This window comes from Eutrema salsugineum, unplaced genomic scaffold (assembly GCF_000478725.1).
Source record: "Eutrema salsugineum unplaced genomic scaffold, Eutsalg1_0 scaffold_2, whole genome shotgun sequence".
Taxonomy (NCBI): domain Eukaryota; kingdom Viridiplantae; phylum Streptophyta; class Magnoliopsida; order Brassicales; family Brassicaceae; genus Eutrema; species Eutrema salsugineum.
In genome coordinates this window covers 4,129,985-4,151,039 of record NW_006256829.1, presented here as the reverse complement: position 1 = coordinate 4,151,039, position 21,055 = coordinate 4,129,985, and the positions used below count along the sequence as shown (strand labels likewise).

General features: G+C 37.1%; 6 protein-coding genes across 6 annotated transcripts; 5 read left to right on the top strand and 1 right to left on the bottom strand.

Moving 5' to 3' along the window:
* Positions 1-1,882: 1,882 nt before the first annotated feature.
* Positions 1,883-4,437, top strand: LOC18019392 (IRK-interacting protein). The gene is made up of 2 exons (XM_006399713.2): positions 1,883-2,231; positions 2,751-4,437. Exons 1-2 carry the CDS (start codon positions 2,013-2,015, stop codon positions 4,257-4,259), a joined length of 1,728 nt encoding a protein of 575 aa, XP_006399776.1. The 5' UTR covers positions 1,883-2,012; the 3' UTR covers positions 4,260-4,437.
* An 892-nt stretch (positions 4,438-5,329) lies between these two features.
* Positions 5,330-7,360, top strand: LOC18019391 (UDP-glycosyltransferase 92A1). The gene has a single exon (XM_006399712.2). It carries the CDS (start codon positions 5,409-5,411, stop codon positions 6,879-6,881), a length of 1,473 nt encoding a protein of 490 aa, XP_006399775.1. The 5' UTR covers positions 5,330-5,408; the 3' UTR covers positions 6,882-7,360.
* A 626-nt stretch (positions 7,361-7,986) lies between these two features.
* LOC18019390 lies at positions 7,987-8,455 on the top strand. Its single transcript, XM_006399711.2, has one exon. It carries the CDS (start codon positions 8,045-8,047, stop codon positions 8,255-8,257), a length of 213 nt encoding a protein of 70 aa, XP_006399774.1. The 5' UTR covers positions 7,987-8,044; the 3' UTR covers positions 8,258-8,455.
* A 3,160-nt stretch (positions 8,456-11,615) lies between these two features.
* Positions 11,616-13,949, top strand: LOC18019388 (transcription factor MYB46). Its single transcript, XM_006399710.2, has 2 exons — positions 11,616-11,929; positions 13,230-13,949. Exons 1-2 carry the CDS (start codon positions 11,652-11,654, stop codon positions 13,789-13,791), a joined length of 840 nt encoding a protein of 279 aa, XP_006399773.1. The 5' UTR covers positions 11,616-11,651; the 3' UTR covers positions 13,792-13,949.
* Positions 13,950-14,809: 860 nt separating this feature from the next.
* LOC18019389 (dicarboxylate transporter 1, chloroplastic) lies at positions 14,810-17,067 on the top strand. The gene is made up of 3 exons (XM_006399708.2): positions 14,810-15,926; positions 16,153-16,374; positions 16,466-17,067. The coding sequence occupies exons 1-3, from the start codon at positions 14,844-14,846 to the stop codon at positions 16,826-16,828; spliced, it is 1,668 nt and encodes a 555-aa protein (XP_006399771.1). The 5' UTR covers positions 14,810-14,843; the 3' UTR covers positions 16,829-17,067.
* Positions 17,068-17,206: 139 nt separating this feature from the next.
* On the bottom strand, positions 17,207-20,677 carry LOC18018769 (zinc finger CCCH domain-containing protein 56). The gene is made up of 2 exons (XM_006399709.2): positions 20,421-20,677; positions 17,207-19,774 (listed from the first exon to the last, which is right to left on the bottom strand). Exon 2 carries the CDS (start codon positions 19,699-19,701, stop codon positions 17,578-17,580), a length of 2,124 nt encoding a protein of 707 aa, XP_006399772.1. The 5' UTR covers positions 19,702-19,774; positions 20,421-20,677; the 3' UTR covers positions 17,207-17,577.
* Positions 20,678-21,055: the final 378 nt, after the last annotated feature.

The window sequence follows — 21,055 nt, the reverse complement described above, 5'->3', positions numbered from 1 at the left end:
TATATTTTGGTGATATACATAAACTATATCAGTTCTAAGAAAAAGTGAACTCATAAACATCATTCAGAATCTAGAATACTATGGACAAAAAATCAATAGACAAATTTAAATATTTTGAAACTGTTGAAAGAAATTTGTTTAGAAATGAACCTTAAATAAATGGTAACAAAGAAGTAAGTGTAAAGAAAATTAATAGTTCATTCGCAAGAAAAGGGCAAAAAGGCTACAAGGCATACTTTTACGCATGTGGAGGGTTTGACAAAACGCTTTATTAGGTTAGACTCTTTGTACTTTATATATGGGTTCGGTGGGTTTGGTTTTGAAAGTTAAACACAATTACTTAACAATAATTTTCTCATCATTAAATTATTAACAGTTTAATACATTTTTTCTTAAAGTCTTGACTTCTTTTCTTGCTGATGTAAAAAAACTCGCCTTTACAACATTATTGCAAATCAACTCTTAAGAAATGATCAATCCCACACGGAAATATTATCTTCTATTAACAAATCTGGTTTTGTCTGAAAGTCTTCTTGGCTTTTACTTATTTGTTTTCTAATAAACCCATTCTTCTGAGAGACTTTTCTTATCGCCTTTGATCTTCGTGGTGATATGCAAGATCATTCGACAAATCTTTAAAATTTTCAGGATTAAAGAACCGATTATAAGAAGAAGATATATAGAAAATTTAACATACCCAAAAAGGCTGAGAAACACGAGTTCACCCCGATAACGCTTTATATGACCTTTTCAGTTTTCATCTGGTCAACTTTTCACCCAAACTTTTTTTTCTCTAAATTTTAATTTTAATGCGCTTATATATAGTGTCTACCCTAGGGTTTCTTTTTTATCTGATCGATCTCTTACGCTAAAAGGCTGTTAATTTTGTTCATGGAATAATTAAACACGATTATGTCTGTCTGAAATTGTTTCAATCTATATAGTAATATAATGTTTTAGTTGATGGCCACTTAAACCATAAAATGATCTAAACGTGAATTAAATCTTTAGTTTCTAAGCGTCAAATTACTGATCGGTTAGTGTGTATGGTGTTTCTGTGAACGTCTTCATCGGGCTATTCGCATTTGATACACAGACAATAATTCAACACAATTTACACACAGTCCAAATTTAAACTCGAAGTACGCCACACCAACAACATTATCACAAACCAAGTAGACTATTCGATCAAATATGATAACGCATGTAAGAAAAAAAATATGAAAATTTTGATTTCATTACTTAATAGTGCTGACTGATATAGAAAAACCGATTATTATTTTCTATTATTGTCAACAAAATAGAAACCAAAAATTTGTTATATTTCTTGAGACCTCTAATCAATTGCAATAGATTTTGTAACAATGAGGTGATTCGTGATATATTCTCCAATGACTAATATGGTACTTTTGATGACATTTTAATCATTTAATATTATCTAGTTTTATTATTTTTATAGTACAAGTTTGGTTGGTAATAAATCTAGTAATTATCAAGCAAAACTTTTAACCAATTTATCCACACACATTTTTCCCCCTCAAAACCACATAACACGGTGGAATTGTGTTTCGTAGTGGAGAAAAGAACAATCATGTAGAAAGAGTGGAAGTATATTTCATAAACTTATAAACGACATTTTATTTAAACTGTTCAATTGTTCTGCTATGTTAGCATTTTACCAAAGAAACAAAAATAGAAAGTGATACAAAGATAATAGAGGAAAATGCAAGGAAATCGAAAAAAAAAACAAAGTAAACAATGAGGGGCATTTTGGTAAACTTAAGGAATTGGCTCTGCCCTTCACATGCGCTCTTTTTATCAGTCCTTTTTAGAGAAGGGAGACAGAACATTCTTTGGATTTTCTCTCTCTCACACACAGATATCATCCTCATCACAACCCTTTCCTCTCGCACAATCGCATTCACTATCTCTCTTCTCTCTCTCTTTTTTTTCTCTCTCTCTCTTTGTTTTGTGTTACATCATCTAATCTTCGTGTTCTTGTTCTACCATATATGGCTTCTTCTGAAACAAGAATGAACAAGGGAAGAGAAAAAGAAGAGGCCATAGCAAACGGAGTGATGAAGGTGAGAGCACTTCAAGCGGGTCTTATGCAGAAGTCAAGCCCATCTTCTACTTACATTATCAGAGTCCCTTCTTCCTCTTCTGCTGCTTCACCTGCCTCTCGTCCTCTCCCCAACCTCTCTGCTCATGATTACCCTGTTTTCACTCCTGTAACTTCTCTCTCCTTCTCTCTTCACTTTTTCTTGTCTCTAACTTGATTGCTTTCGACATTTTGTATGGGAATTTGGGTTTGTTTTAAAGCTATTGGATTTCTAAAGACATTTTTTTTAAAAAACTTCATCGAACCCGAGATTTATTGGTCTAACCCGGTTTAAGCTGTGTAATTATTGCATTTCAGTATCTAATTTACCTTTTTATTAAAGAAACAGATTGTATCTTTCTCATCTCATTTATTATTGTATACATGTCTTTATGCGTTTTGGAGCTTCACATAACTTCCATTATTTTGAGAAAAAAATACATTATGTAATTTGGTTAAACCCTTTAATAATTTAAACCACTGTGAAGTGTGTAAGTATAAAAGACAAACAGAAAAGACCTGAATTTGGTAGAACCATTGTTTTTCTTTTGTCCTAAGCTGACATACTGTACTGAATTTGGACAGAAGCAACAGTATTTCTTACTGTACACATTTTCTCTGCTTAACTTCTTTCTTGGTTTTGAAACAGAGCTATGAGGATGAGCCTGTGTCTGCATTTCATCACAAGAATCTCACTTTATCTGAGAATTGGGATGAATCTGGTGTTGGTTTAGTGGAAGGAGACGAAGATCAAGACTTGAGGCATACTTACCTCTCTGATTCTTACAAAACCTCAAATTCAAGAAAGACTTTCACGCCTCATCAAGATTCTCATCATCATCATCAACAGTCTCATGTTTACACGATGTCTGACGCTCTCAAATCCCCACCGCTACATTTTTATACTTCCGGTAGAAGCAACTGCGGTTCGGTTGACTTTAGATCGGTCTCTTCTTGCAATGAGTATAAACAAAGAGGTTTCGACAACAAGAGCTTGAAGAGCTCTAATCTTGTTGTGCCCTTGACGGATTCTCACTCATCTATTGTTTCTTCTCAGCCAAGGAACCGTGGAGGAAGAGTGATGTCTTGGTTATTCCCCAAGTTAAAGAGGAAGCAAAAGAGCAACTCTATCTTTAATTCCCCTAATAGAACTGAGAAATCAGAAGAAGTTTCCGAGGTGTTCAAGGACTCTGGTTCTGGTGTTGAGAAGTTGAAGAGGGAGTTGATGGAAGCAAATAGAAGTAGGGACGCTGCGTTAACACAAGTCTCAGAGATGAAATCTTCGTTGGGAGAGTTCAGTGAGAAGCTTCAGTACTTGGAAAGATACTGTGACAGTTTAAAGAAAGCTTTGAGAGAAGCAACAGAAGTAGTGTCACAAGAGAACACTAATGCTGCAAAAAGCTCAGGGAAGAAGAACTCAGAGATGCCAGTGAGTGAGGATGTGATGGTTGAAGGATTCTTGCAGATTGTATCGGAATCAAGACTATCGATTAAGCAGTTCTTGAAAACGTTAGTTTCAGAGATCGATGAAGAAGACTCTACTCTAATCGGAAACATCAACACTCTCCTTCAACCCCACAACCTATCATTCACCTCCAAGTACTCCAAAATCATTCAGTACCACTTAGAAGCGATCATAAGCCAATCGGTATACCAAGATTTCGAGAACTGCGTATTCCAGAAGAACGGTAAACCAAAACTGCTTGATCCGGAACAAGAGCGACAAGCAAAATTCTCGTCCTTTGCTTCTTTGAGAAACTTGAGCTGGAACGAGGTATTGAAAAAGGGTACAAAATACTACAGTGAAGAGTTCAGTAGATTCTGCGATGAGAAGATGAGTTTGATCATTACAACATTGAATTGGACGAGACCTTGGTCTGAACAAATGCTTCAAGCATTCTTTGTGGCAGCAAAATGTGTATGGTTGCTCCATTTGCTTGCCTTCTCGTTCAGTCCAGCGTTAGGGATCTTGAGGGTTGAGGAGAACAGAGTGTTTGAACCGAGTTATATGGAAGATATGGGTGCAGATAGAGACAGGCAGAGATCATCATCGTCCCGTGGACCGGCACGGGTTAAGGTTATGGTGATGCCTGGGTTTTATGTTCAAGATAGGGTTTTGAGATGTAAGGTTCTTTGCAGGTACAAGTCATTAGGTTGAAGAGAGTCACACTCTCTAGTCTAATCATTTTTTTCTTTTTAACTTTTCCTCTTATTTATTTATCTTTTGTGTTTCTTCTCTTAGTTTTCAGTGGTCGTTTTTTTTACATTTGTTTTTTTTTGTTAAGAATTATTATAGGTTATTTTAATTGTTGTCAATGTCAAATATTAGTTGTCAAGCAGGTTTTGTTTCTTTTTTTTTATATGAGAACAAATTATACCCGATTTCTCTGTCGAAGAAAGTGTTGCCAATTGGAGATTTTTTTTTATTTGGGTTAAAAATTGAGTTTCTTTTCAAAAATGTAATAAATTACTTTTGTCTTTTCTTCAAATTAACCAAAAATTATTGCATAAAGTTGTGCAAGTTGTGCAACGACAAACGAAATGGACCCTTTTTTATTTCTCAATTTCAAAAGTCTAGTTTGTTTATGAAAAGTATAAGATATAGATATAGACTATAGAGAAAACTGTGGAAGAACTGTAACTGAAAAACAGACTCACAGGTTAAAATACATTATATGTGGGCCTAAAGTATTAGTATATCGTTAGCAAGGCCCATAACTTTTTTTTTGGTTGCCTCCATATCTCTCTTTTGTGTGTAGGCCAGAAAGATAATTTATGATCGAGGAGCTCTTGTATTCTATAGTAAGTCCATAAACATTTTGAGCTGGCATCTTGTTACTGACTTACTGGGACATAAGTCAACAATGTTGTAGAACTATTGGCCGTTTATATATATCTTCAGTTCATGAATTTATCCCCCAAAAACAAATCTATAATTATAATTAAAAGAGTCGAAGTCACTTATCAAGAAAAGAAATCATCTAATACACTATAGTTGCGTGCCTGAATTTAATTAAAATCCGGCACGCCTTTCGAACAGAACTAAATTTAACTAAAAAGCCAACGTCACGTCACAATAATAAATGAGTTCTTGAAAAAGAAAAAAAAAAAATGGACGAATGAGGAAAAGAAGAGACTAGAAAAGTGAGTTGACCAAACGCGCCTCTTTCAAGAGTGACAAATAACGTGAACTCTCTTCCACTTTCAATTCAGACCAAAACACACACATTTGCTTTTGTCTGAATTTTTAAAGTTATCATCAACACGGCAAACACCCAACCGCAAAAATCTCGTTTCTCCTCAGGAAATGGCGGATGCTAAACTCAGAAATCTGAAAATAGTGATGTTTCCTTTCATGGCACAAGGCCATATCATCCCTTTTGTAGCTTTAGCCCTTCGCTTAGAGAAGATTCTGAAGAACAGAGACAAAACCACCATCTCTTTGGTCAACACTCCTCTGAATATCCCCAAAATACGCTCCAATCTTCCACCTGAATCCTCCATAAGACTCATAGAGTTACCTTTCAACAGCTCCGATCATGGCCTCCCTAGCGACGCCGAGAATTTCGATTCTCTCCCTTACTCTCTCGTCATCAGCCTTCTAGAAGCTTCAAGATCGCTCCGTGAGCCCTTTCGAGACCTGATGAAGAGGATCTTGAAGGAAGGAGATGATGATCAGAGCAAGGTTATGGTGGTCGGTGATTTCTTCTTGGGATGGATCGGTAAAGTCTGCAAAGAGATGAGTGTCTCTTCAGTGATCTTTAGCGCTTCTGGTGCTTTTGGGTTAGGCTGTTACAGATCCGTGTGGCTTAACTTGCCACACAAAGAAACTAAACAAGATCGGTTTCTCTTAGATGATTTCCCAGAGGCAGGGGAGATTGAGAAAACTCAGTTGAATTCTTTCATGTTAGAAGCTGACGGAATCGATTCTTGGTCGGTTTTCATGAAGGAGAATTTGCCCGGATGGTCTGATTTCGACGGATTCTTGTTCAACACGGTTGAGGAAATCGATCAGATCGGATTATCTTACTTCCGTAGAATAACCGGTTTTAAACCGGTTTGGCCAGTCGGACCGGTTTTGCTCTCTCCGGAGAGAAAGGATTCGGGATCGAAGTCGACAGAGGAAGCTGTGAATGCATGGCTTGACTCAAAACCGGATCATTCGGTGCTCTACGTATGTTTTGGTTCAATGAACTCTATCTCTCAAACTCATATGTTCGAACTGGCTATGGCATTAGAGACTAGTGAGAAGAACTTCATATGGGTCGTGAGGCCTCCGATAGGAGTGGAGGTGAAGAACGAGTTTGATTTGAAAGAGTATTTACCGGAAGGATTCGAGGAAAGGATAAGCAGATCGCAAAGAGGAGTGATTGTGAAGAAATGGGCACCACAGGTAGATATATTGTCACACAAGGCAACGTGTATGTTTTTGAGTCATTGTGGATGGAACTCGACACTCGAATCGCTTAGCCATGGTGTGCCATTGCTCGGATGGCCAATGGCTGCTGAACAGTTCTTTAACTCGATATTGATGGAGAAACATGTTGGGGTATCGGTGGAGGTGGCGCGTGGGAAGAAGTGTGGTATCAAATGTGATGAGATTGTTTCTAAGATCAAATTGGTGATGGAGGAGGAGAGTGAAGTAGGGAGAAAGATTAGGAAAAGGGCTAAAGAGGTGAAGGAATTAGTGAGGAGAGCAATGGAGGGTGGAGTTAATGGGTCTTGTGTCAATGGTTTGGAAGAGTTTCTTGGTCAAGAAAGAGATGAAATAAGAAAATAGGTGGTTTATAAGCATCTTATTCGGAGTCATATATTGGAAAATAATGAATAACCATGACCGGTAGTTATATTATACCACATAGGTGTTGTGATAAGAGGAGTTAATGTTTTATAAAACTCGAAGAGTGGTACACTCGATTCGTTTGTTTCTCGAGTTTTCAGCTTAGATAATTTGGAGTAAAACAAGGTGTGGGTTATGAAGACAAAATAGGACGACAATATATAGAGGGGATAAAACCCAAAAAAATAAAATAAGAGCCGGCTGTGAAAGTCTTTTCTATATGTTTCTAGGCAACAATCTGATTCTAACGATGCAGTTTCACAAGTTATAGTAAGTATCCTCTGTTTTTGTGCTATGTTTTAACAACAATGTCTAATGTCTTATGTTTTTTTTTTTCTGTATAGGATATTTGCCAATGTCTGTAATGTCTCATTTCTCTCACCAATGTAAAGAAAAAACAATGTTAGAGCGTTGAAAACAGAGCAAGAAAAGAACACATTTCTATTTTCTCAAATAATAAAAAAAAAATACAAAAATAAGAAATTCTTGTAAGGTTTTATAGTCTTATCTAAATAACAAGAAAACTTAATAACCTAGAAAATAATTTTAAAATTATAGCCTGAGCAATAAAAAAAAATCAAAGAAAAATAACATCCAAAATTAGAATATTCTATAGAATTAAATCCGATCTAGTAGGCACTTTTTCATTTTCTTTTTAATATATAGCAGGATATACATTAAAAAAATATACAACGACACAAGAAACAACTAAATCGCGAATTAGATTTTCCATATCTTTTTTTATACATTATTTCCAACGCCAGATCTGTAATTTTTTTTTTTGGTCGATTTTTAAATTAATTTCTCGAAATTACGTTTAGTCTTTTTTTTTTCTTTCTTTATTCAATTCAACGAATCTCACCGTTTTAATAGCTCTACAAATTTCTCCCTATAGCAAGTAGGACTAGTATAGGAGCAAAACAAATAAATAAATTAAGATGTTGTTGCCATGTTGTTAAATTATAATAAAACCAAAACTTTTGACTTTTGTTAAAACAACTATTCCTCTATATAATTAAGGCATCCCATGAGACTCAACATCTAAAAAAATAAAAAATAAAAAGTATAAAAGCTTCAAAAATTCTCTTAAAGGAATTTGAAAGATGAGACGATCATGGCCGACACGCCTCATCTTATTGATGGTTCTCACCGTCGTAATCACCATGATTGCCGTAGCCTATGGTTATTCCTCTGTCTCATCACAAAATCATAAGTTTCCTCATTACAAATACAAAGCCCCACTTCCTCCGACTACTTATTCTCCTTACCGTTATTTCTCGCCGCCTCCACCTCCTCCGGTTACTGATTCATATTAATTATGCAGCTTTTGCTCGATCAACGCAGTGTCGCACGTCAATTCTTGGTTTTTGTTTCCTATGCTCACTATTCTTTTTTTATTATTATGTTTTTTCTTTTCTTTTTGAGTTTGATGTAACAAAATTATTTAATGGCCAGTTTTCCAAGTTAACGCGAGAAAGGTATGCACGAAATCGATTGTTAACATTATGTGAGATGAATAATTATCAGAATTATTGCAGTAGTTTCTGCTATTCTCTTTGTTTTGGGGCCGGGGTAGATTTTAGACTATTCAATGAAGTAATTATTGGATTACGACTTTGTTAGTATACGAACTGTGTTTGATGTTTAAGAACGTGGAATAACTTCCCCAAAAGTGTGACCATATGAAGAAAGAGTTTTTTTTTTTTCTAAATTGCTATGCTCTCTCTCTTTTTTTAAATATCCAAAAAAAAAAAAATCTCATTTAAGAAAAACCGTTGAAATCATATCTAATTCCACTTTATCGTTTAACATATTAGAATAAAATTTGATCTTGGTTACTTAGACAAGATCAGCTAATACTGAACGCGGAGTGACTTCGTAGATAATCACATAGGTTGAAAATTCGTTAAGTGAGTCTAGATCGGAGTTCAATCAATTTCTAGTTTTAAGTTCTAGTTGACCAATGTCATCTAACAAAAAATATCCATTTTTTACAGGTTTCAGACTTGTTTAGGATTGGATCAGAATTCCTTACATATATATTCCATATTGAAAATTTGGATATGTTAATGAATTCCATTAGCGCCCCATTAGCCAAAAAAATTAGTGGTGCCCTACTACATTTAGCTTTTAGTACTTTATACTGGAAAAAAGTACAAAATTGAAGTATTATTACCCTATTGACTTTTTCTTTTATTTTGACTGAAATATGTTCATTTGAAGCCGTCTTGGCCGACGCGGTTTAGCTAGGTTGTAGATTATGAGAAGGCAAATTTTATTTTATTCTTTTTAAAGTTATAAAATCGAATATAACGCCGCGTCAAAGCAAATACAACGAAAAATGGTCAAATAAAACAAAAATAACAGCTTAACAAATGTAAGGTATTAGCTGCTAACAGCTAATACATGTAATGAAATTATTAACAGGTAATAAACTTCTTCTATGACTTTTTGTTGCACTAATAGTTTTTAAATCTTTATCAATAAACCATTTGCTGATCCAACAGGACGGGATGGGTATAGGTTGAAGATTACAATTGCTGCTGATGGAACTGTTCAATTGAAAGAGCATGAATTCCATTTTTATATGTGTGTTTCTTCAAAGACAATCTAATCAGACACAAGTGGTAACAGAAAGTTATCCACCACAAATTTTAAGTAAATGCATAATGATTAACCAATTAGATTTTGTCACCAAAAAGATAGACCCTCAAGTGAGTAATACTTTAATTCATCTTTTTGTTATTATTATTCCAAAAAAAAATAGATATGTAATACATATATAAAATTATAGGTTAAGATACATCACCCTGTAAAGTAAGATTCAAGTTTAAGTTAATGCTTTGATTCAATGGTCGTTTGTTAATTTTCCTTTATTCGGGGCTCTCTTCTCATGAATGATAATTGCTTTCCTCGTTAGTAACCACTTTGTCTTCATTTAAGAAAATGTTATACTGTATATGCATGATTAATATATTTTCAAATGAATAAACTTGAGGTTTCCGTTACCAGTTTCAAAAGAGTTTAAATTCACATGACCCTACACTTGTACAGTAATTAACCTCACTCTACTGTATAGCAGCTAGCCAAGTTTAGCATAGAATCGCAATTAAAAAAATCAACTTTTACAGTTTTGTTACAATATAATGATTGTTTCCTTTGTTAATAATTAATTTATTACCAAAAACTCACGTTCCCCTTACGATAAAGGAACATATATTTTCTTGCTAAAACACAGTCTCTACTTCGTTTATACAAATTGAATATTCGTTTGAGTTTTTAGTGAATAGATCCCTGAAGACATCTGATCCTTTTTACAAAAAAAAAAGAAGAAGAGAGACATCACTTAATTAATGTATAAATACTCAAAGTTTGTAAATTCGCTACATGTCAAGTGAGCCTAATGGTAAGAAAAATGAAAATTGATGAACTTATGATTATCTTGTTTAGATCCAAAAACAAAAGTCTTCACAGGGCGTGTTTGATTTCAACAAAGCACAATATTTCCCCTGTTACATAAGATATTGGGACTTGCCCATTAGAAATTATGTTCACGAAGTATTTAACTTCTTTTGTACTTTATCTATGGATGTTTTATTTATGATTATATAAAAGTTATGTTTTTTCGGATGGGTGGGCTAAAGATATTGATATTATATAAATCATACGAGTGTAAATTGAGAAGTTAAAAATCATGACCCACGTTTATATCAATAAAAAGAGAAAATATATGATTAAGGAGTATAATTTTTTCTCCATAACAATAATTTGATTTCTTCAAGTATACGTGTTGGTGCGCGAGAGGTGGTGGTGTAAAGCCGAAGCAAAACTTCTTTCTCGGCTAAGCCTAAATATAAAACAAACAAAAAGAGTTATGACACTCGTCGACTTATTATTTATACAATCGAAATATGCTGATATACGTAAACAATTAATGGAATAACACAACATTTGCTTACCTTGAAAATGAAGACATCTTTGTATAGAAAATAGACATGTTCATGAATATATATTATATATATTGCACACGTAAGGTTAACGAATTAGACATGTCTGTAATATATACCTTGTGAATGAAGAAACTAATATACATGGGTTATATAATCAAAAAGAAAAAGAAGGAAAAAAAAAACAAAAAGAACAAGTGAAGAGCACTTCTCCTTGTTGTCTTTGATGTTTGCATTTTGGGTCTCTCTCAAAACCGTTTTCGTCCATGACCGATCAACTAACGTTTCTTCACTTGGTTAAATTAGTTATATACAAGCATACATTTGTTGTTGGTGTATTTTATTCTCCTAAAAAAATAATGGTCTACTAAAATTGGATATAAATATATAATTTGAAAAAGAGCCCTGGTTCGGATGTTTTTTTTTTTCATGTTTCAAAACAAAGCAACATACCATCTATTCTATTATATTATAGTATATAAACGAAATAAATAAAATTTGTGTAACAAGTATATAAAATAATACTAAAACCAAGGAATAGAGATTAAAAAGGAAGAAGAAGAAAATTGCTGTGTAATGGTTTTCCTTCCCAGAATTGTAAGCAAACCATACAACCATCCCTTTCATCATCATCATCATTCTCCCTTCATCAAGTCTTCTCTTTTTTTCTCTCTCTATTATAAAAACAAACTTCACTCGTTCACATCAATAAATCGAGCCTTGAGAAAGACAAACAAATTTAAGAGAAACAATTAACTCAACAATGAGGAAACCAGAGGTAGCAATTGCAGCTACTAATCAAGTAAAGAAGATGAAGAAGGGACTTTGGTCTCCAGAAGAAGACTCAAAGCTGATGCAATATATGATAAGCAATGGGCAAGGATGTTGGAGCGATGTCGCCAAAAACGCAGGCCTTCAACGATGTGGCAAAAGCTGCCGTCTTCGTTGGATCAACTATCTTCGTCCTGACCTCAAGCGTGGCGCTTTCTCTCCTCAAGAAGAGGAACTCATCATTCGCTTTCATTCCATTCTTGGCAACAGGTTTATATTTTTTGCCATCATTTTGCTTATTTTTACATGTTTTTCATTAAGAAATAAGCTAACTCTAGTGGATAAATGTTCTTCTAGCTAGAGAACTAGCATTTTTCAGGTGAATATTATTTTTAAATTGTCTGGCTAAGGTTTTGTGGGAACCCTTTTTACAAAAAAAAAAAAAAGGTTTTGTGGGATAATGGGTAAAAGTAAAAAAAAATCTTAGAAGGCCAATTAAGCCTACTGTTTTAGAACAGAAGTCCACCCTAAAACGGCCAAATAAGAAGTGAGCTATCGCCTCATGTATGAAGCAAGTTAACATAATTCATTCTGTGTGTGTTGCTCTATTGTGAATATGATATGCATTATACTATAAATTTCATAGATACATATACGTCAAAGAAATGTATAGTCGAACTTCATGTTGAAGATAGAGTTTGGTTCGAATTTTCATTGGCACGATAACTATTTAAATTCAAAGGGATGAATGATTGTTTGTGAAGAAAGTTGACTCAATAGAAATTTGAATTATATAAAAATAGTAATAATAGAAAATAGACGCAAAAAGCCTAATTAGGGATGAGTACATTTACATGTAATTATGTGAATGGTCAAAGTTCGGTAATCGTGGGTGTTACGACTTCAGAGTCCATCTTATCAATAAACACTTGTTTTAGTGAAAGCGGCTTTTGTCTCTCTATCACCTTTTCTTCTCTTCTTTAGGGTTTTACTTCAACTTCCATTTTCTAATTATGCATATGTAAATTTGTTACCTGTCACTTTCTCCAGAAACATACATTCATTAGTTTATACTTTACGTTGAAAATGATTTCCAAAAAAGAATTTTATATTTTATATTATATAATCTCTTCCGATCCGTTTTAAAATGTTGCTTCAACAGGTTTTATACGAATTAAAACAACTTTTTTTTTTTATTGGGCCAAAGAACTAAAATAAAAAGTTTAAAAATGTTATTGTACCTATAAAAACTATTCGAGTCGTGGGCTTATGTTAACTTTTATATTTATTTGTTAGTTTTGAATAGAGATAAATTATTACATACTTTTGTGTCAAAACTTAATTATGTGAGATCATATAACGACTATTTGGTTTGAAAATAAAAGTTAAGTGTCTAAAACTGTAGTTATTGTGTATTTTTCTAATACCTTACTTGTATTGCCTTGTTTAAACTTGTCAGTTTCAAAAACTAATTTTCTCGAACAAGTTCTAATTCCCATGCAAACCATGCACTTGTGTAAATTTTATATAACATCGTCTCATAATATTTCTTCATCTTTCGAAATCATAGGTGGTCTCAGATTGCAGCAAGATTGCCTGGTCGGACCGACAACGAGATCAAAAATTTTTGGAACTCGACAATAAAGAAAAGGCTAAAGAAGATGTCCGATACATCCAATCTCATCAACAACTCATCCTCATCACCTAACGCAAGTGACACCTCTTCTAATTCTTCCTCTTCTTTGGAGCTTAAAGACATTATAGGAAACTTCATGTCCTTACAAGAACAAGGATTCGTCAACCCCTCTTTGACCAACATAACAACCAACAACAATCCATTCCCAGCGCCACACATGATCAGCCACCCGTGTAATGACGACTTTACCCCTTACGTAGATGGTTTCTTTGGGGTAAACACAGGGCCACAAGGGGAACTCTACTTTCCACCTCTGGAATGTGAAGAAGGTGATTGGTACAAGGCAGATATTATTAACAACTTAGACGACATGAACAATAATGGAGCTGGAAACGTACCTGAGAGTATGAGAATGGAAGAATATTGGGACCTTGACCAGTTGATCATGAACACCGAGGTCCCTTCGTTTTACTTCAACTTCAAACAAAACCTATGAATTTTTACGTCATCTTATTCTTTTTCTGTTGCGGAATTATACTCAAGATTCTTAGCCTCACATAAATGCAAATATATATACATTGTTATAGTTAGATGAAAGTTAGAGAGTGTTTTGTATTTCGAATAATCTTTTCATACTAGGGCTTGACGTGCCATGTCTAATGATTAGTCAATGTAAAATACATATATCTCTTAATAAAAGAAGAAATAAACAAATTAATACAAGCTTGAGCTACTAAAAAGGTATAGTCGATTATTGCGCATTGTGTGGTCAATCTTGCATAAAATATCGAGGAATGGGATCTATTTCGGTTACATTAAAGTGAAACACATATATAATAGATAAGTCGGTATAACCGTATAACCTACACTGTGTTATCTTGGTGTCAAACCAAGTTCGAACTTCGAAGAAAAGCTAAAGCTTTCAAATCACTCATGGAAATATATTGTTTTAACGATTCTCTGGTTACAAATATATTTTAACATATGCGACCATGCATTCCACATAATGAATGATATATGAAAAATATTTGTTACCATACATTAAAAATAATTTCTATTCTTTCTTCTGATGAAATTAAGGTCAATAATTTACTAATTATATGTTACATTCCAACATAATTTTACCTTTTCAAATAATCCTATAGTAAAAAATAAAATTAAAAATTTAAATTCATAGAAAATTTGGTTGAGTGAAGGCTTTTTTGTTTGTGTGTTTTGCTGGATCTAAAAGACCATATGGATTTGACAAAAAAAAAAGGGGTAAAAAAAAAAAAAAAAGACCATATGGCTTTTGGATGGTATTTTGGCCAATAGATGAGGTGACCCACCAAAGACGGAGATCTCAATTTCCCACCTCACGACTTGTACTCTTAACTCATCGCCGTATCTTGATCACTCATCTCTGTCCGTAGATTCCTTTTTCCACATCCACCGTCCGATTTTTCATCCAACGGTCATCATTCAAGTCTCTTCTCATTTCCTCTTCTTACTCCTCTTCTTCACTCTTGTTTCTTCTTCACGTCCTTTGCTCTCGCCGACGCTACAACAATGGCGTCTCTCGCTCTCTCCGGCTCCTGCTCTCTCGCTTTTCCCCTCAAATCTCGATCTCTCCTTCTCCCTCGTCCTCCTTCCTCTCTCAATTTGCTGAAACCTCTCCGATCTGCCGATTCTCGCATCTCCTTACTCAAATCTCCACTTCCCGTCGCTCTCACCCGGAGGTCAACTCTCGTTAAAGCCTCTTCCGCCGCAGCTGCCTCATCTTCCTCCTCTCCGGCTCCCGTCCTCCCAGCTCCGGCGCCATGGCAAGGAGCCGCGATTAAGCCGCTTCTCGCGTCGATCGCCACCGGTTTGATTCTATGGTTCGTACCGGTTCCCGAGGGAGTCACCCGCAACGCGTGGCAGCTACTCGCGATCTTCCTCGCCACGATCGTCGGGATTATCACGCAGCCGCTTCCGCTCGGCGCGGTGGCTCTATTGGGACTGGGAGCTTCCGTTCTCACCAAAACCCTAACGTTCGCAGCCGCCTTCTCCGCTTTCGGAGATCCGATCCCGTGGCTCATCGCTCTCGCTTTCTTCTTCGCTCGTGGTTTCATCAAAACCGGTCTCGGTAACCGAGTGGCCTACCAGTTCGTTAGGCTCTTCGGGAGCTCATCTCTCGGGCTCGGTTACAGTCTCGTCTTCAGTGAGGCTCTTTTGGCTCCTGCGATTCCTTCCGTGTCAGCTCGTGCCGGTGGAATCTTCCTCCCTTTGGTGAAATCTCTCTGCGTCGCTTGTGGTAGCAACGTTGGGGATGGAACCGAGCACCGTCTTGGCTCGTGGCTGATGCTTACCTGTTTCCAGACTTCCGTGATCTCTTCCTCTATGTTCTTGACGGCTATGGCAGCGAATCCCTTGAGCGCTAATCTGGCGTTCAACACGATCAAGCAGACTATTGGATGGACTGATTGGGCTAAAGCTGCGATTGTGCCAGGACTTGTGTCATTGATTGTTGTTCCGTTTCTTCTGTATATCATCTATCCTCCTACGGTGAAAAGTAGTCCTGATGCCCCGAAGCTGGCTCAGGAGAAGCTAGATAAGATGGGACCTATGTCCAAGAACGAGTTGATTATGGCTGCCACTTTGTTCCTCACGGTAAGTGTTCTACTTCTTCATACTTCTCTGGATTTGCTTTTTAGAGTCTGAAATAAAAAGGTGCTTCAATAGTTGAACATGGAGAGATTTTTAGCCATTGTGATATTTAGATGAAGCAAAGGGCTCTGCTTCTGTTTAACTTTCTTTGAGTGCTAAAAGGTCCTGGTTTTGGTGTTTTATTGAACACAAGATTTCCCTTTTGTAATAAGTTCTCTCTTTGACACAGGTTGGTCTCTGGATTTTCGGAGCTAAGTTGGGTGTGGATGCTGTTACTGCAGCCATTCTTGGATTATCAGTCCTCCTTGTGACAGGTGTTGTGACATGGAAGGAGTGCTTAGCTGAGTCAGTCGCATGGGACACGCTCACATGGTTCGCTGCTCTCATTGCAATGGCTGGTTATCTTAACAAATACGGTCTCATTGAGTGGTTCAGCCAGACTGTAGTCAAGGTTTGTTTACGATTTGATGAATGCTTAGAAAAGCCAGATGGCTTGGTTAATTGAAATGTCTTTGACATTTTTTGTGTGTGTTTGATTGCAGTTTGTGGGAGGATTGGGTTTGTCATGGCAACTATCTTTTGGAATCCTCGTCCTCTTGTATTTCTACACTCACTACTTCTTTGCCAGTGGAGCGGCTCACATCGGGGCTATGTTCACTGCCTTTTTATCGGTCTCAACCGCTCTAGGCACTCCACCTTACTTTGCAGCCTTGGTTCTTGCATTCCTTTCGAACCTGATGGGAGGATTAACCCATTATGGTATCGGGTCTGCACCTATCTTCTACGGGGCTAACTACGTGCCGCTGGCCAAATGGTGGGGCTATGGATTCGCGATTTCAATAGTCAACATTCTTATCTGGCTTGGTGTAGGTGGTGCCTGGTGGAAGTTCATTGGCTTGTGGTGAGGATCACCACACAACAACAGTATTCCCATTCTTTTCCTTAACTTATATATCTTCTCTCGGAATGCCTTTGAGATTCGGATTTGATAAGGATTTATATCAGGAATTTTTAAGAGTTGAGCTGGGAATTTTTCTGCGATTTTTGTTCTCTCTCACATTTTGATGTGTAAGTAAGCCTTGCATCAGTTTTGTTTGTCGGCTAACTTTTACATTTTAAGTGAGACCACAACCTTTACTTGATACTTACTTTACTTCCACATCCGTAAACGTGATTTGCGCCACCAACTCCAAGAAAATTAACTTTGAGAAATTCATGTGTACATAAAGTAAGCTATAGTTACTGGAAAACAGAGTAAACCAAAAGGAAATGAATGAATCTTATTAGCTAAAACAGTATGTTATTATTTCTCATACAATGTTGTTTGACAAATATGAATGAGAGAGAGATTAGAAACAATTGACAGACGAGAATACCAAAAAAAAATACGGGAAATAATAAGAGGCAAAAGGGGAACACTTGGCCTTTGCTACAACAGAGAGACAATAATCAATTTAATGATGTAAACAAATACAAAGTAAATGAAATTTCAGAAAGGAGTCTGAAAAAACTGAGCCTTTTAGGGTTATTAGAATCGAAAAAGCGCTTACCCGGAATTTGGCTTCCCGTTGTGCTTTCTTGAATAATAAATAAACAAATCATCACAGTTTCACAGCTTCGCTTGCAGAAACGTGAACCTCTCTCTTTCCCTGAGTTAGCGATCCAGCTGCAGCTGCTCGAGCCACGCATCAAGAATGTCGCCCTCACGACCGTCACTGTGAGGGTTCACACTCGAACCACCTTGAACCAATGGCCTCGCACCATTCATGTTCATGACTCGGTTGCTGTTGTTCCTCGGTGATGCAGAGTCTTTTACCAGCTGCTGAACCCATGAAACATCTGCGTCCCTGTTCGAGTTGTTATTAGCCAAGGAATGAGATTTTCTTAACCGACCTAGCTCATCCGACTGTACCGACCAATCCACTTTGTTTCCATGGTTCTGGTCCCAACTTGACCAAGGACTTAGTGGCGAGCCAGAATCAGTCGGCATTAAATCACGGGGCATGCTGGATCCAAAATCACGGGAGCTAAGGCTACGTGAATGCAGCTGTTGTTTCATCCGCGAGTTCATTGGGGAGATAGGCTCCATGGCTCGGGGTGACGAGCCTTGTTGCAGCAGAGAATGTTGCTCCACATTCTTTGGAGAAGACATTAGATTTGTCTTAATAGGAGAGAGCATGCTCTGCTTGTTATTCTGAAGCTGATTAAGAAGCGCGGATTTGTGGGACGGCGATAGAACAGATGAGACAGCAAGTTGATCAGAGAAGCGAGGGGATGAAACCTCGGATGAGAAAATCTCTTCCAGATTCGAAGGGGTCAGGGTCTTGGGACGAGCGGAATGATTCATAAAACGTGGACTAGACATATCGCCAACGAGCTGACGCTGCATCTCAAACTCTTGCAGCATGCTAAGCTGCTCAGAAGGAATATCTCTAGCGTTTAGAGAAGATCTCAGGCGACTCAACTGGATATTGCTTCCAGGAAGATGCAACGCAGGTATGTTCTGTTGAGGCCAACCCATGGATGAATGCGGCATAACACCATTTCCAGAAGGAGAGATTGGAGGGGTGAACGAATGTTGAGCAGCAGATGGTGAGCCTGGTAACATGTTCAAAACTGAAGCCATGTCCATGGTAGAGGTGGAAACAGCAGAAGAAGCCCTAGGAGATGGCAAGCCAGAGCCTGTGGAAGCGTACAAGGGACGCAACTCCTCATTTGCGTGAGCAAAGAAGCAAACCCTTCGGTTGCAACTCATCCCATCCTTGCACAATCGTGTTCTGTACTGAGCAGGGTGTAGCCAGCATTCAAACACCCCATGAGCATATTCACACATATCGCCTTGCTTACAGGAACCCTTCTTAAAATCCGGGCATGGGACACATGTATAGTGAAACTTCCTCGGGTCCCTTCTCCTGGCATTCTCACCTGGGTGTGCGAATGGACATTCAGTCCAGTCATGAGAATAAGCTCGAGAACATGGACGGATCTTAAACGCGAACATACGGAACTCATCGGTCGAATAAATCCCACTTTTGATGTCGGGCAATGATGGGTCAATTGGGTACTCCTTCTTCTCTGATGCAAATGTTCCATCCATCCCGTTCACCTTAGTCGGAGAGGATACTGAATCTAAAGAGAGTAAGGAGGAGCCATTATCTGGTGATGACGAGAGAGACCGGAAGCTTGATCCTAGGCTAGATGACGAGGCATGCAGATCTTCAGAAATAATCTCATCTTTCTTCAAGATCTCTTCAAGGATGGTTCTTAAACCGGGAGCGTGTGGAGACACAACGAGAACATCAACAGGACGATTCCCATGAGCATCAGGGATATTAGGATCTGCTCCTGCACTCAGAAGCTGCTTGACAACATCCAAGGAATTCACAGAAGCACCAGAGGCAGCGCAATGAAGAGCAGTGCTTTTATCTGGACCGCAAGACAGATTCAACTCCGCTTCCGGGAAAGAAAGAATAAGCTTCACAACGTCTAAGCTTCCATATATCGAAGCAACCATCAGAGGGGTTCTTTGTTCAAGAACCATTTTTCTAACAAACCTCTGGCGTCTGTACCAGAGACCCTCCTGGTTGATACAGGGCACAACAGAGAGTTGACGTTTAAAGCCCTCCACATTGTTGTCTGCAGCGAACTCAAGCAAGGCAGAGAATGAATGTTCCCACTCAGCATCGTTCATGGGTTTGGCCACAGAATCACACTCTTGGTCTGACAGCGATGAAAGAGTGTTATTATCCGTATCCAACTTCTTAGAGAGACCACACATGCTTTATCGGCACCGGAAAAAGATCTGAATTGATCAACCAAAAGATGGGAGTGAATCAACCAATAACGTATGCCTGCAATGTAAAAGAAGCATAAAAAAGTTTGGTCAAACAAAATTGGCAAATCAGGAATACTATTGAATCGTTAATAATAAAAATTTGACCGAGAAAAAGGAAACAACGGAAAGTCAGAAGATTTACCAAAAAAAATAAGACTCAACGGATCTAATAAATGCTGTAATCTTTTAGGATGAAAAGCGTCTGGAAATAATTTCTAAGGCTAAACCCAGAAGAAAGGGTAAAAAAAAATATAAGAATCACCAGATTCAGTATAGTTTAGACGAACATCCTCATCAAACATTCTCTCACAAATTTCCTACCAACCAAACAGATAAACAACTTTAAGAACAGAACAGACGATTTAAAATACCAACTAGTCTAAAAACCAAAATACAACTAAAATTAAAATATCTTGAAAATAAAAGCCAGGAAGAAGAAGAAGAAGTCAATGAACAGTCAACCACAAGACAAATCTCAAAACTACACGAAACCAAACTATTTGACTTAAATCTTAAATCACCCAGTAACATCACCTTCACACAAGCTGAAAGTTCAGATTGAGAATATATATATATCTAAACAGAAACACAAATCAATTAAAAACGAATTTAAAACGAAAGTTGTTCACCAAATCTACTTCCATGATATTTGGTGAGCTCACCTTGTGGGAAGATCAGAAGCCGAATCGTGCGATCCGGAACACAAACCAGCTGAATCTAGACGGTAATGCCCAGAAGAGAGAACAACATTTCCAGATCCAGAATGGTAAAATGCAATAGACAAAGATGCACAAATCTAAGACGGAGATGAAGATCGATCACCTTCAGCTGAGCGAGCGAGAGAGCGTTTTTTTTTTTTTTTGGGTGTTAGGAAGAAAAACGAAAACGGATGAGAGGTAACTGGTGTGACCGGAAGAGGAGGTGAGAGATAGAGTAGGGATGTTAAAAGAGCTTTGCAGCGTATGTGACGGGATAAAGCGGTAGAAGGTGGCGGGCGCGTGGGGAAATATTTAAGCGTATTGGAATACAGGTTTCAAATCCACGTAAATAAAAAAAATAGAATCTGATTCTTAAATCGGAGCCGTTGGATGTGAGGAGCGGACTTCGACTGACTTTTGGACGGTGGTCAAGCTGCAGGTCTTTCGGCAGTTTTTTATATATTAAAAAAAACTATATAATATATCTACATAAAAATATTCTTCATTCTTAATTGATAGTTATTTTTATAGTTTTTTTTTTGCAAAAGAGAATAGAATGAAGAGCATATATATAAAGACGCCTAATGCACACCAGAGAT

Excerpts from the sequence above, each read along its gene's own strand:
- LOC18019392 (XM_006399713.2), top strand. The coding sequence starts at position 2,013 with ATGGCTTCTTCTGAAACAAGAATGAACAAGGGAAGAGAAAAAGAAGAG. Across the intron at positions 2,232-2,750 it reads ATTACCCTGTTTTCACTCCT|AGCTATGAGGATGAGCCTGT; the intron begins GTAACTTCTCTC and ends GTTTTGAAACAG.
- LOC18019391 (XM_006399712.2), top strand. The coding sequence starts at position 5,409 with ATGGCGGATGCTAAACTCAGAAATCTGAAAATAGTGATGTTTCCTTTC.
- LOC18019390 (XM_006399711.2), top strand. The coding sequence starts at position 8,045 with ATGAGACGATCATGGCCGACACGCCTCATCTTATTGATGGTTCTCACC.
- LOC18019388 (XM_006399710.2), top strand. The coding sequence starts at position 11,652 with ATGAGGAAACCAGAGGTAGCAATTGCAGCTACTAATCAAGTAAAGAAG. Across the intron at positions 11,930-13,229 it reads CATTCCATTCTTGGCAACAG|GTGGTCTCAGATTGCAGCAA; the intron begins GTTTATATTTTT and ends TCGAAATCATAG.
- LOC18019389 (XM_006399708.2), top strand. The coding sequence starts at position 14,844 with ATGGCGTCTCTCGCTCTCTCCGGCTCCTGCTCTCTCGCTTTTCCCCTC. Across the intron at positions 15,927-16,152 it reads CTGCCACTTTGTTCCTCACG|GTTGGTCTCTGGATTTTCGG; the intron begins GTAAGTGTTCTA and ends TCTTTGACACAG. Across the intron at positions 16,375-16,465 it reads TCAGCCAGACTGTAGTCAAG|TTTGTGGGAGGATTGGGTTT; the intron begins GTTTGTTTACGA and ends GTTTGATTGCAG.
- LOC18018769 (XM_006399709.2), bottom strand. The coding sequence starts at position 19,701 with ATGTGTGGTCTCTCTAAGAAGTTGGATACGGATAATAACACTCTTTCA.